This window comes from Manis pentadactyla, chromosome 4 (assembly GCF_030020395.1).
Source record: "Manis pentadactyla isolate mManPen7 chromosome 4, mManPen7.hap1, whole genome shotgun sequence".
NCBI lineage: Eukaryota > Metazoa > Chordata > Mammalia > Pholidota > Manidae > Manis > Manis pentadactyla.
Window position 1 is genome coordinate 101545933 of NC_080022.1, and position 15546 is coordinate 101561478.

General features: G+C 33.4%; 1 protein-coding gene across 5 annotated transcripts in view; it reads left to right on the forward strand.

Annotated features, from left to right (window-relative positions):
* WDR47 (WD repeat domain 47) overlaps positions 1–15546 on the forward strand; it is a 107270-nt gene that overhangs the window by 46978 nt on the left and 44746 nt on the right. For 3 of the 5 annotated variants that reach the window (XM_057500569.1, XM_057500570.1, XM_036916645.2), the window contains 4 exons: positions 3273–3357; positions 4716–5518; positions 8380–8506; positions 13503–13681. In XM_057500569.1, coding sequence (XP_057356552.1) covers positions 3273–3357; positions 4716–5518; positions 8380–8506; positions 13503–13681 — 1194 coding nt within the window. Of the gene's footprint in view, positions 1–3270; positions 3358–4715; positions 5519–8379; positions 8507–13502; positions 13682–15546 lie in introns of all 5 variants that reach the window. The other 2 variants (XM_036916646.2, XM_057500571.1) reach the window with 2 other exon arrangements.

Here is a 15546-nt window from a genome sequence, read left to right on the forward strand (position 1 = left end):
ATTCTGTTTATATGTGTAGACTCTTTTTTTCTTGGTATGCGTAGCTAGGGGTTTTTCTACTTTGTTTATTTTCTTGAAAAACCAGCTCTTACGTTCATTGATTGTTTCTATTGTTTTATCCTTCTCGATTTTATTTATTTTTCCTCTAATCTTTATTATGTCCCTCCTTCTACTGACTTTAGGCGTCATTTGTTCTTTTTTTTTTCTAGTTTTGTTAATTGTGAGTTTAGACTGTTCATATGGGATTGTTCTTTTTTCCTGAGGTAGGGCTGTATTGCAATATACTTTCCTCTTAGCATGGACTTCGTTGCGTCCCACAGATTTTTGCAGTTTTGAAGTATTGTCATTTTTCTCCATATATTGATTGATCTCTGTTTTCATTTGGTCATTGATCCATTGGTTATTTAGGAGCATGTTGTGAAGCCTCCATGTGTTTGTGGGATTTTACATTTTCTTTGCGTAATTTATTTCTAGTTTTATACCTTTGTGATCTGAGAGGCTGGTTGGTGCAATTTCTATCTTTTTGAATTTTCCAAGGCTCTTCTTGTGGCCTAGTATATGATCTATTCTTGGAAATTTCCATGTGCACTTGAGAAGAATGTGTATTCTGCTGCTTTTGGGTGTAGAGTTCTGTAGATGTCTGTTAGGTCCATCTGTTCTAGTGTGTTGTTCAGTGCCTCTGTCTCCTTACGTATCTTCTGTCTGGTTGATCTGTCCTTCAGAGTGAGTGGAGTGTTGAAGTCTCCTAGAATGAATGCATTGTCTTCTATTTCCCCTTTAAATTCTGTTAGTATTTGTTTCACGTATGTAGGTGCTCCTGCATTGGGTGTATAGATATTTATAATGGTTATATCTTCTTGTTGGATCAACCCCTTTATTGTTATGTAATGTCCTTCTTTGTCTCTGGTTACTTTCTTTATTTTGAAGTCTTTTTTTTCTGATACATGTACTGTAACTCCTGCTTTTTTCTCCCTATTAGTTGCTTGAAATGTCTTTGTCCATCCCTTCACTTTTAGTCTGTGTATATCTATCAGTTTAAAGTGAGTCTATTGTAAGCAGCATACAGTTGGGTCTTGTTTTTTTATCCATTCATTGACTCTGTGTCTTTTGATTGGTGCATTCACCATTTACATTTAGAGTGATTATTGACAGGTATGTACTTATTCACATTGCAGGCTTTAGATTTATGGTTACCAAAGGTTCAAGGTTAACCTCCTTACTATCTAAGAGTTTACCTTAACTCACTTAATATGCTATTACAAACACAATCTAAAGGTTCTTTTTTTCTCCTCCTTTTTCTTCCTCCTCCATTCTTTACATATTAAGTATCATATTCTGTACTCTTTCTCTATCTCTTGACTGACTTTGGGGTAGTTGATTTAATTTTGCATTTGCTTAGTCATTAACTGTTCTACTTTCTTTACTGTGGTTTTATTACTTCTGGTGACAGCTATTAAACCTTAGGAACACTTCCATCTATAGCAGTCCCTCCAAAATAGACTGTAGAGATGGTTTGTGGGAGGTAAATTCTCTCAGCTTTTGTCTATCTGGAAATTGTTTAATCCTTCCTTCAAATTTAAATGATAATCTTACCAAATAAATATTCTTGGTTCAAGGCCCTTCTGCTTCATTGTATTAAATGTATCATGTCACTCCTTTGTGGCCTGTATGGTTTCTGCTGAGAAGTCTGATGATAGCCTGATGGGTTTTCCTTTGTATATGATCCTTTTTCTCTCTCTGGCTTCTTTTAATAGTCTGTCCTTATCCTTGATCTTTGCCATCTTAATTATTATATGTCTTGGTGTTGTCTTCCTTGGTTCCCTTGTGTTGAGAGATCTCCATGGCCTGAGAGACTATCTCCTTCCCCAGATTCAGGAAGTTTTCAGCAATTACCTCCTCAAAGACACTTTCTATCCCTTTTTCTCTCTCTTCTTCTGGTACCCCTATAATAAGAATATTGTACTGTTTGGATTGGTCACACAGTTCTCTCAATATTCTTTCATTCTTAGAGATCCTTTTTTCTCTCTGTGCCTCAGCTTCTTTTTATTCCTCTTCTCTAGTTTCTATTTCATTTATCCTCTCCTCCACTGTATCTAATCTGCTTTTAAAACCTTCCATTTTATGTTTCATTTCTGATATTATGTTCCGCAATGTTTGGATCTCCGACCAGAATTCATTCCTGAGTTCTGGAATATTTTTCTGTACCTCCATGAGCATGTTTATTATTTTGATTTTGAAATCTCTTTCAGGAGGATTCATGAGATTGGTTTCATTTCACTCTTTTTCTTGCCTATGGAATATCATTGTTTCTTGATTCTCCATTCATACCATACTATTTGATACCCATTTGCTTTTGTATTCTCTTCATTTATGGAGAATATTATTTCTTTACCATTTCCTGCCTTTACATAGCATAATCATCTCCCAAGATTGAGTTCTTATAAGACTTTACTTTTACTTCCCAGCTATTCTGGTAGAATTGGCTGTACACTCCTTTGAGACTTTGGTGAACCCTATACACATTTTCATACAATTTATTTGATTTGAAGACAGGGATTTTGTTTTATTGAACACATTTGCTACTACAGCAATGGTAGAATGATCGAAGGTTCATTATTTTCTTTCAGTCTTTAGAAACACTTTTTCTTTAAAGTGCTAAAGGCAGCTGACATTTTTTTATTCTTCAACAAGTCAGGTAGACTCTTTGCTCTCCTTTCTTTTCTCTGAAAAGTCTGTTAAAAAGTTTTAAGTTTGTAGCTGTTTTATGACTTTTTAGAAATGTTCAATTCTTACTACCCATTCAGCCCTATTTTTAGTAGACATTTCTTATGTTAGAAAAGAAAAAAGGACATATTTTCAGAAAAGAAACATTTTGAATATTAAGGATTTTGATTTCATTATTAGGTGACATTTGACATCTTCCATAAAAACCTGATTTTTGTTTAGAATTAATGTTGCATTTAGAAATGCCTCTTTTGTGTATTAAACTGTGATTACTTGCTACTGAAATTAATTTTGGCTTCAATGTGTTAAGCTTAGTAAAATATTTTAAGAATTATTTGAAAGCACAGGTACTTGTAGTAACTTAAAAGTACATTTGAGTTAGGCATTGGAAAATTAATTTTTAAAAAAGTCTTGTGTAAAACATAATTCGTCTTTCAAGATAAAGTTGGCCTGATTTGCTTTAGGAAATTGATCCCTTTTTCAGGCTTTGACTTTACTGTAATTCAGCTTTTTAATCATCTTATTGTTTCATATTTTATTTTTCACAGGTTTCGTTATATTATCCTGAAGCAGAAGTTTTTAGAAGCCTTATGTGTTAACAATGCAATGTCAGCAGAAGATGAGCCCCAGCATGTAAGATTTTTATTCCTGAAGGTTTGCGCCATAGTCTTGTTTCAGTCATAAGTATTTGGTATTCACTAAAACAAAAGTTTAGTATCATAAGTTTTCAAAGCGTTTAATGAGCTGGGATGGGGCAAGATCTGCTCTTTTGCAGATATATAGTACTTTCAGTCTGTAGTGCATCTAAATTAGTTCCATGATTTAGCAAAGGTGACAAATGAATGGCTTGATGGTTGGAGAGTATGTGATCCCTTCTTGTTTAAGGTGATTTAGGTAGCAATAGATGTTTGACTTGATGACTCTAAGATAGTGCTTCTTTTCTTATCCCTGAAGTGGGTTGTGTTTACCTCTTCTTTGTGTCATTTCTGTATTTTCTTTGATGCAGAGATGGTTTTTTAATGAATGTTTATTTCTTCATGATAATTTAAATTTAATGATATTAAATTATTTTTGATTAGATAGTTACTTTTAAAGTTTTAATATTAGTATTGTTATGTCCAAAACCAAGAGAACTTCTATTAAGTGCCAGTAAGTGTTCATTGAAAAGAACAAAAGGATATTATTACATGTGGAGACTTTCATGTATAATAGAGAAATGTTTGCCAGCTAATGATGTTTAAAAGTGGAAAGAACAATATAAGCCAAAAGATGTAATTTTTATTCTTTGTTACAAAGCAACTGAATTACCTTGGTTAAATCTGCACCCTAACTTCTCCCATGTGTAAGGTACAGAAGCTGGACTACATAAGCTTTGAGGTTCCTTACATCATTAAAAGCTTATGATTCTAACATAACACTTACTCTACAAATTATTGTAATTTGTCTCTCCAGTAAGCTTCCTTTTGTTCTGTCTCTGCACTATTATTGTAGTAAACGAACTGTAGATGTCTCCTTTCTTGATTTGCTTTCTTTCCCCACACAAATTTGTCCTCAGGCAAGTTTGAGGATGGCTCTTTTGCTTTTTGGTAAGCTGGAGTGATAGCAAGCTACACAGACAACTGGATATTGATATGCTTAACTTCTGATTTCTAGAAAACTTAATTTTTCTAAACTTTAAAAAATTATGTGTTGGAGAATGACAGTCTTAAGCCTGAATTAGAATACTATTTTTATAGATAAAAGTTTAACGTGATGATTAACCAAATTATTTAATCTTTTCATTTTAATAGTGAGAAACATTTTGGCTCTTGACTTGAAAGTTGTTAAGTATTCTAGATAGTATATGAGTATTCTGTGACACTAGAGCTGCTCCTTTTGTAATTGGTTTATGAAAATTTGTAAAGTATCTTTGTATTTGAATAAAATACTCTCACTGTTTTCATATCTCACAGCATCTCTCTTTATGGTGATCATTTATATTTTTCTTACAGCTGGAATTTACCATGCAGGAAGCTGTGCAATGTTTACATGCCTTGGAAGAGTACTGCCCTTCTAAAGATGACTACAGCAAGCTCTGTTTGCTTTTGACTTTGCCTCGTCTGACCAATCATGCTGAATTTAAGGACTGGAACCCAAGCACTGCACGAGTGCACTGTTTTGAAGAGGCTTGTGTCATGGTTGCAGAATTCATCCCTGCTGATAGGAAGCTAAGTGAGGCGGGTTTTAAAGCAAGTAACAATCGTTTATTTCAGCTTGTAATGAAGGGCCTACTTTATGAATGCTGTGTAGAATTTTGTCAGAGTAAAGCAACTGGAGAAGAAATTACAGAAAGTGAAGTACTTCTTGGCATTGACCTCTTATGTGGTAATGGTTGTGATGATTTAGATCTGAGTTTATTGTCATGGCTTCAGAATCTGCCATCTTCAGTCTTCTCTTGTGCTTTTGAACAGAAAGTGCTTAATATTCATGTTGACAAACTTCTGAAACCCACAAAAGCTGCATATGCTGATCTTTTGACTCCTCTTATCAGCAAACTTTCTCCCTATCCATCATCTCCAATGAGAAGGCCTCAATCAGCTGATGCCTATATGACCCGCTCTCTGAATCCTGCTTTAGATGGCCTCACTTGTGGACTAACCAGTCATGATAAGAGAATCTCAGACCTGGGGAACAAAACATCTCCAATGTCACACTCCTTTGCTAACTTCCATTATCCAGGGGTACAAAACCTCAGTAGAAGTCTCATGCTTGAGAATACAGAATGTCACAGTATTTATGAAGAATCTCCGGAACAGTAAGTATTTCCTCCTAAAAATTAAGAAATCTCTGCAAGTGTGAGATAATCTAATTGTTGTGTGTACATGTGTGTTTTCTTAATGTTCAAGTCCCTTTAGTTGAAAGTTTGACCTTAAACTTTACAAAGGGTTTTTAAAATTTTGATAATTAAAATTATCAGAGGAAATCTTTTTAAAAAATATATTGTATTCTTTTGCTTGGTTATAAAGGCAATACATGTGCATTGAAGAAATTTTGGAAGATGTAGAAGAGTGTAAATATGCAATTAAAATCCCACACAATCTCACACTTAGATGACCAGACATTTTTCTCAAATATGTTTTTTGAAATTGAGAATGTACTGTATATATTTTCATATAATTTTTTTGATAGATCATGAATATTTTCCCATATTTTTAAACATTTGTTGACATCAGTGATCAATGATATGTGCAGTATTCCATTGTAAGACTGTGTCATACTTGTTCCTAATTCCTTATTGTAGGACAGCAGATTGTTTCCATTTTTTTCTTCTCTAAATAGTACTGTATTGAACATATGTATGGAAGAATTTCTGATAATTTCCACTTTTTTATTCCACTCATCTGTTTTAGTAATGACTTATATACAGGAATAGAAAAAGTGTTAAAACTATCACTCAGTTTTTCCTTCAAACCTAGCATGAAGTAATAATTTTCTGATTAACAGTTCTTTATTTCTAGGGTTAGGAAACTTCCTCACATTTCCGGGAAACCCACTGGGACATCTGGCTGGTTTCCTCTACTCAGTTATTACTGTGAAGTACAGTATTACTATTGACTGCAATAAAATTATTGAAAGAGCACGAAAGAGCACAAAAATGAAACCTTTTCCTATTCACACAGGATAGTTGGAGGCATTCTCTATTGAGGAAGGAGCACTGGACTCGGAATTTCTGCTTTTAATTAAAGCAAGAGGACCGCTTTAGTTAAGGCACAAGAAATACAGGATAAATATATATGAAAGTTTTTCTCTTAAGCTGCCATGAGATTGTAGAGAAGGGAGGTTGTGATACTTTCTTTACTGTTCCTTAAAGAGAAGGGGTATTCTAGGTTCAGTTAAGTGAGGGGGCATCATAAAGGCTAAGGTGATCTCTTAAGCCATCTTTTCTGCTGTATTTCAAAGATAGAAATAATACCTAGTGATGAAAATGGATGAGTATAACTTAATGTAGAAGCATGCTATTATCTAAATCCCAAAGGAATAGAGAATCCTGAGCACTGGTAGAGACTATTTTAAACTTTTCTTGAACTTTCCAATCCCTTTAGAGAAAATTCACATTTTGTGAGATGTGGGCTTCAATTCTGGGGAATTGTTGATATTCTTCTGAGTACATAAGATGATAAGAGCTTCTTGGTCAGTAAAACGAAATGACCTATTTGAACTTGAGCACCAGTGGGATTATCTTTGTAAAGAAAAAAAATGCACAAAAAATCCAGCCAAATGTGACTCTACAAGTACTGATGCCCATGTGAAGAAAGTAGTAGACATTGAAGAGTGACTGGATAAAGATGGAAAGAAGTGGCATATAGTTATTAGACTATTATTGAATAAGTACAGCGGTAAAATGTTGACATGTTAAAAAGTAAGTAATACATTTATTATTAGCTGAGCAGTAGCAATAACAACTATCATGTCTCTGAAATTAGAAAATTAGAAAATTTATGAGGCAAGGCAAAGTGGAATAATGAATAAAACATGGTCTTTGGAGTTATACTTGGGTTTGAACAGTAGCTTTGCCATTTACTAGCTGTGTGATCTTGGGACAATTACTCAATTTTCCTGAGCCTCAGTGACCTCCTCTGTAAAATAGGTTGTTGACTTTCAAAGTAAGATAAAGCTCCTAGCAGAGTGGCAAGCATGTGATTGGTACTTAATAAATATAAATTTCTCTCCTTCAGAGTTCATATTCTTGATAAGGACAGTGTATCAAAAGGGATGCTAATAACATGCTGTGGGAGAGGTACTCTGTGTGGATAAAGTATAAAAATTTACTTTGGAGAAAGTTTACCTTGGTTTTAAAAATACTTTAGGTGTAACTTAAAAAGAAATAATTAGAAAGCTCAGTTAGATCAGTTATGTTAAAAATACCATGTGAAGAGACTTCTACTTGTGGAGATACATGTTTGAGGTCAGTATTCATTTAAAAATATTTGAGCATCTACTCTGTGCTATCACCATGCTACATCCCAGGGATACAATGATTGAGTTACTATGATGAACTAGAAGATAAACACAAAAGAAAGATTTATAAAGGAGTGTGTGGTATTTTGTAAGGATAAATTTTCACTCAAACAGAAACAAACTCAAAACAAAAAGGAAGAACAATCAGTTGAAATATGAAAGCTTTGTCTTTTCGATATGATGGTTTCAAAATTAAATGGCAAAAAAAAAAAAGGTTATCTTTAGGCATGGGCCAGCATTCGATTTGGAGTCCTGAAGACCTAGATTCAAGTTTTAGCAGAATTTACTAGCTATGCAATTTTAGGAAAGTCATTTGTTTTTGTTTCCTCATCTGTGAAATGGGAGTTATAACCTATTTCACAGGTTATTGTGCAAGTTAAATGAGATAATACATGTGGAAGTACTGTATAAATTGCAAAATAAAAGAAATGGTACTTTATGAAGGTAGTTTTATTCTATCTCTGTAGAGGTAATACACATTCTATTTTTAAAAAAACCCTTAGTATACTTAAAGAAGAAAGGACAATTAAAAAAATCTATTTTTGTGCATTTGATAAACATTTAGGCTATTCATTGTTTTAAATAGAAATTTCTCACTAAAATGTATTTTCCTTTACTCCCTCCACTTCCTTTTTGGTTTTTGCACCTTTTTGGAAGAAGTGATACACCTGTTGAGGCACTGCGGCCTATCAGCAGTGAAATCCTGGGACAGAGTTCAGTTTCAGAAAAAGAGCCTGCAAACGGAGCACAGAATCCGGGACCAGCTAAGCAAGAAAAAAATGAGGTAATATTAACTACACCTAGTGTCTTTTAGAATTACTCTTTTTGTTAGAACTAATAGTATTTGCTTGGATGGAATTTAAAATAATTTTCTGATATTTGGGAGTAGAAGAGAGAGTATCTAGATTTTCTTATTAATTAGCTCATTTTCTCTCCTCTCCCTTAATATTAGATGGCATTTTTAATTGCCATTGTATATTTTTGAGCATTTTAATAGGTGAATTTATTAACAATCTAAACTACCACACTTGACATTAATCTGACATATTTTAGGACTCAAGTAATTGAATTCACATTAAACATGTACAGCTTGTATTTTAATATATATGCTTTATATTTTACTAATTAAATTTAGCAAGAAATTATGACATTTATAATATATAATAATGCTTTTATCTAAGCCTTAGAGCTCCAGATTATTTTTCTGTGGCGTTTTGGAAAAGAAATTATATTGGGAAGTAGGGTTTAAATTTTATGTAAAAGGGGTGAATAGGTAGTTTTATTAATAAAATGAATAAGTAGTTTTATTAATAAAGTGAATAATTTTTTTGTATTCAACTAAATATTAAAAATGAAGTAGAAAAATTACTATAAAAAGTGAACAACAAAACCCTAAAATATATAAAGCAAACATTGGCGGAGTTGGAGGAATAGACAATAATAGTTGGAAACTTTCAATACCCCACTTGCAATAATGGATAGAACATCTAAACAGAGTATCAGTAAGGATATAGAGGACTTGAACAGCATTGTAAACCAATTAGATCTAATAGACCTCTAGAGAACACAGAACATTCTTAACAATAGCAGCATATAGATTCTTCTTAAGTGCACATGCAGCATTTTTCAGAATAGGCCATATGTTAGGAGACAGAACAAGTCTTAATAAACTTTATAGGATTGAAATCATGCAAATTATCCTCTCTGACCACAAAGGAATGAACTGAGAAATTGATAACAGAAGGAAAATTGGAAAATTCACAAATTTGAATTTTGAAATTAAACAGCACACTCTTAACCACTGGGTCAAAGAAGAAATCATGAGGAAAATGAGAAAATACTTAGAGACTAAAGAAAATAATACAACCTACCAAAACATACAAAATTCCAAATTTATAGAATGTAGCAAAAGGAGTGTTTAGGGGGAAACTTATAGTTGTAACTGCTTACTTTAAATAAAAAGACAGATATCAAATCAAAAACCTAATTTTTTATGCCTTGAAGTACTAGAAAAGGAAGAGCATACTAAACCCATAGCTAGCAGAAGCAGGAAAGAAGTAATAAAAATTACAAGGGAGATAAATAGAATAGGAAAACAATAGAAACAATAAAAGTTGGTTCTTTGAAAAGATCAACAAAATTGACAAATCCTTAACTAGACTGACAAAGAAAAAAAGGGAAAAGACAAATAACTAAAATCATGTATGAAACTGGGTATTACTGTCAACCTTCAATAATAAAAAGAATTATAAGAGAATATTATGACCACTTTTAAGACAGAAAATTACATAACTAGGTAAAATGGACAAATTCCTAGAAACATGCAGATTACCTGAGCTGACTCAAGAAGAAATAGAAAATCTCAACAGACCTGTAGCAAGTTAAGAGATCCAATCAGTAATAAAAAACTTCCCAACAGAGAAAAGTCCAGAATCAGACTTTACTGGTAAATTCTACCAAAAATTGTTAATACCAGTTCTCAAAATCTTCCCCAAAAATAGAAAAGGAATGAAAGAGGAGGAAGCATTTCTTACTCATTCTTTGAGGCCAGCATTACCTTGATACCAAAGCCACATGAAGACATTGCAAGAAAAGAAAACTACAGACTAATGTCTTTTATGAACATAAAGCAAAAATCCCCAACAAAATATTATGCAAACAAAATTCATCAGCATATTAAAAGGTTTATGTACCCTGACAATGGATTTATCCCAGGATGCAAGGATGGTTCAACATAAAAAAAAATCAATGTAATACAATAGAATGAAGGCAAAAATACATGATCATCTTGATGCAGAAAAGGCATTTGACAAAATCAAACTCATGATAAAAATTCTCAGAAGACTATGAATAGATCAGAATTTCCTCAATGTGGTAGGTAGTATCCATTCCTGAAAAATCAAAACTAACATCCTAGTCAACAGTGAAAGACTAAAAGCTTTTCCCCTTAGGTCATGAGCAAAGACAAGGATGCTTGCTTTCACCATTGCTATTCAATATTTACTGGTTCTAGCTATTGCAATTGGACAAGAAAAAGCAATAAAAGCCATCCAAATTGGAAAGGAAAAAGTAAAACTATCTCTGTTCACAGGTGACAAGATCCTGTATGTAGAAAACCCCAAAGAATTCACAAGAAAGCTATTAGAGCTTATAAACAAATTCAGTAAAGTTGTAATGTTTAAGATCAACAGATAAAAATCAGTTGTGTTCCTATAGACCAGCAGTAAACAATCTGAAAAGGAAATTAAGAAAACAAATTAATAAATTGCCTGGGAATGAATGAAACCAAGGAGGTGAAACACTTTTACACTGAAATCTACAAAACATTGCTGAAAGAGATTAAAGAAGATCTAAATAAATGGAAAGACATCCTGTGTTTATGGATAGGAAGATTTAATATTGTTAAGACATCAATACTACCTAATATGATCTACAGATTCCACATAATTCCTGTAAGAATTCCATAGTCTCTTTTGTAATAATGAAAAAGCCAATACTCAAATTCATATGGTATTGTAAGAGCCCCTGAATAGCCAAAGCAATCTTGAAAAGAGCAAAATTATAGAAATGACAGTGATTTCAAAATTTGCTACAAAGCTACAGTAATCAAAACTGTGGTACTTGCATAAGGATAGACATAGCCCAAAGGAATAAATTGAGAGACCAGAAGTAATTCCTTGTATCTATGACTAGTTGTTTTTTGTCAAGGATGTCAAATCCATTCAATGGGGATAGAGTAGTCTCTCAAACAGTTGAATAAGTGAATTTCCACATGAAAAATAATGAAGTTGGACTTCTACCTCATATCATATATGACAATTAACTAAAAATTGATTTAAGTATAAGAGCTAACAGTAGAAAACTCTTAGAGGAAAACATAGACGTAAATCTTCATGATTTTGGATTTTGTCATATATTTCTAGGTATGATACCAAAAGCGTGTCAAATATAAAAATTGATAAATTGGACTTCATCAAAATTAAAAACTTATGCATCAAAGTACATTATCAAGAATGTAAAAAGACAGCTACAGAATGGGAAAAATTCTTATAAATAATATATCTGATAGCAGTTTAATATCTAGAATATGTAAAGATCTACAGTCCAACAACAAAAAGACAATCCAAAAAAGAAAAAAGGACTTGAACAGACATTTCAAGTCTAATGTCACTTGCCATTAGGGAATCCAAATCAAGACCACAGTGAAGTATAACTTCACAAATACTAGGATGGCTAAAATCAAAGGAAGGGAAAAATAACAAGTGTGAGTGAGGAAGTGGAGAAAATTGAATCCTACAATGCTGCTAGTAATAAAATGGTGCAGTCACTGTGGTTTGGTGATACCTCACAAAGCTAAATACAGAATTACCATATAATCCAGTAATTCCTTTCCTAGGTATATACCCCAAAGCACTGAAAGTTAGGATCTAAACAGATACTTGTACATCTATATGCATAGCAGCGTTCTTCACAGTAGCTAAAAGGTTGAAGTAACCCAAGTGTACATTTTTTATAGCAATTGCATTGACTCTAGATTGCTTTGGGTAGTATGGCCATTTTAACAATATTAATAGGAATGAAGTTCTGACATATGGTATGACATGGATAAACCTTGAAAACATCATGCTGAATGAAATAAACCAGACACAAAAGGGCAAATATTGTATGATTTCATTTATATGAAATATTTGGAATAGGCAAACTCATAGAGACAGAAATAGAATAGAGGTTACTAGGGGCTGAGGGTTGGGGAAAATAGGGAGTTATTGCTTAATAGTGACAGAATTTCTGTTTGGGGTGATGAGAATTTTTGGAACTAGATAGTGGAGATGGTTGTACAACATTGTGAATGTAATTAACGCCACTGATTTCTACCCTAAAAAATGGTTAAAGTGACATACTTTATATGTATTTTACCACAGTGAAAAAAATTTTTAGGGGACATATAGATAATTTTGTTTGAGTTATTGTTACAAGTTATAAAATAGATGGGGACTGTTACTCTTTCCTGGAAAAGGGTAACAGTTTTAGCTTTGATTACCCATACAAGACTCTGGGTTAAGCTTATTGTCAGTGTTGTCTAATTTTAGAGATGATTGTTGTTCCAGGGTAGCCCCAGTACACATGATCCATGTAATATAACCAGACTCCAGCTTGGCAGGGAAGTCTTTCTTTACTAATGTTGGAATTCAGTATCTAAATCCTCTGAGTGCTATGCCTTTTTGGAAGAGTGAGATCAAAGTATAATTTTACCCATTTATTGTACTTTTTTGTGAAAGGCCATTTGAAACCTGAATCAAAATACTATTTTTGATGGAAATTTCATAAGTTCTCTCTAGACTAACCTATCAATAAACCAATTACATGTTTAAGTGTGTTGGGCAAGGTTAACATTGTGTTTATTAAGTAAGTCCTTCAGTAAAGTTTTTTTCAAGTAATATAGATAGATTTGTATTTTTACCTACATTCATATTCTCTAACCATGTCCCCTTTGTGACTACTTTAATTTGCATTTTTATTTTGGATTAGTCAAGGATCTATGATGACTATTCATTTTGGTCAGGCTCTTCCTGTGCAATAAAGCAAATTAAATTAACTGATCTACTTATTAAAGCTCATGGATACTATGTTATTTTTGCAAAAATCAACATAGTGAATACTTTCTAATTGTTAAGTATAGCTATTTCTATGTTTTATTGAGCATTTTTAGAAATTACTGTTGAGTGGGAACATATTTAATCAATCTGCTCAAATGTATTATTTTTTTCTAATTTTTTAAGCTTCGAGATTCAACAGAACAATTTCAAGAATATTATAGGCAAAGATTACGCTATCAACAGCATTTAGAACAGAAGGAGCAACAGCGACAGATATACCAACAGATGCTGCTCGAAGGAGGTGTGAATCAGGAAGATGGTCCTGATCAGCAGCAGAATCTTACTGAACAATTCCTAAATAGGTTGGTGTTTTAGTCACCTTTTTTTTTTTTTAATAATTATTTTTTATTGAAGGGTAGTTGATGCACAGTATTACATTACATTAGTTTCAAGTGTACAACACAGTGATAAAACATTTATATACATAATTCTAGGTTCCAGCTATCACCCTACCAAGCTGTTACAATATCTTGACTATATTCCTTATGCTATACATTACATCCTGGTTACTTATTTATTTTACCATTGGAAGTCTGTCCCGTTTTTTTTTTTTTTTTTTTTTGTGAGGGCATCTCTCATATTTATTGATCAAATGGTTGTTAACGACAATAAAATTCTGTATAGGGGAGTCAATGCTCAATGCACAATCATTAATCCACCCCAAGCCTAATTTTCGTCAGTCTCCAATCTTCTGAGGCATAACAAACAAGTTCTTACATGTAGAACAAATTCTTACATAATGAATAAGTTAGATAGTGAACAGTACAAGGGCAGTCATCACAGAAACTTTCGGTTTTGCTCATGCATTATGAACTATAAACAGTCAGTTCAAATATGAATACTCATTTGGTTTTTATACTTGATTTATATGTGGATACCACATTTCTCTCTTTATTATTATTATTTTTAATAAAATGCTGAAGTGGTAGGTAGATACAAGATAAAGGTAGAAAACATAGTTTAGTGTTGTAAGAGAGCAAATGTAGATGATCAGGTGTGTGCCTGTAGACTATGTGTTAATCCAAGCTAGACCAGGGCAATAAAACATCCACGTATGCAGAAGATTTCTCTCAGAACAGGGGGGGTGAGGTTCTAAGCCTCACCTCTGTTGATCCCCAATTTCTCACCTGATGGCCCCCCTGCGACTGTGCCTGTCTTAGGTTGTTCCTCCCTTGAGGAATCTTACCCATCTCTGGCTAACCAGGCATCTTCCGGGGCCATACAGGGAAATGTGAAGTTGGTAAGTGAGAGGGAAGCCTTATTGTTTGAAAAGGTTAGCTTTTTACTTCTTTGCATATTTATGCCCTGTAGCTTCTATGCCCAGCATTTGTCTTGAGGTATTGTTACCACTTGGAAGAATTATGATACTCGGTAAATTTGATATGAGGCACAAATTCTATTTAAGGGTTGTAATTAGGAAGGAAGAAGAAAAGCTATAGAAGTAGCAGGCGGAAGAAAACCTGGGAAGATTGATTATTTCTTTGACATATCTTCTTGTAGAGTAACTTCAGCATGTATAGGTTTTAAGCTACTACTTAAATTGCGTACACACATTAACATAATAGGAGTATAGTTACATAACCAAAGCATATCTGTAATTACCAACCATTTCCAGTGAAACCAAGAAAACCAGTTAGGCACCTTAGACATTTGTGAAAACTTATCTATGATATGGTGGATATTGTCCAACTGAACTTGAACAGTCTGAGAGAAATCAGACAAATTAAAACAACCCATTCCTGGGGAATGTTCACATCCCTTATGTTCTTTTAACAGTAAATAGTCTGTAGTTGTAAGATTTAGGAGCGCTACAATTTGCACTTTTCCTAATTCTTGGTTGAGTTCCAACAGTATAGATCCAGTCAAATTTGTTGTTTTACTGTATGCACAGGCCAGCTTAGATATCTCCTTCCTCATTCCCATGGCAAGTCCAGGAACTGGTGGGATGAGTGCATCTACAGCTGTAGCAGTGCGTGGATCTTTGTTGGGGTTTTTTGATGATCATCTTCTGGCATGAGTCTTCCAGAAAGTGCTGATGTTGGAAGTTCTCTTTCATATCGTATCTTAGTTCATTTTTGGGGTAGCCCAATTAGGCTTTGATCCTCTGTATAAACACAAACAGACCCTTTGCCTACACTTTTATATGCCCTTTATACCCTTGTGTAGA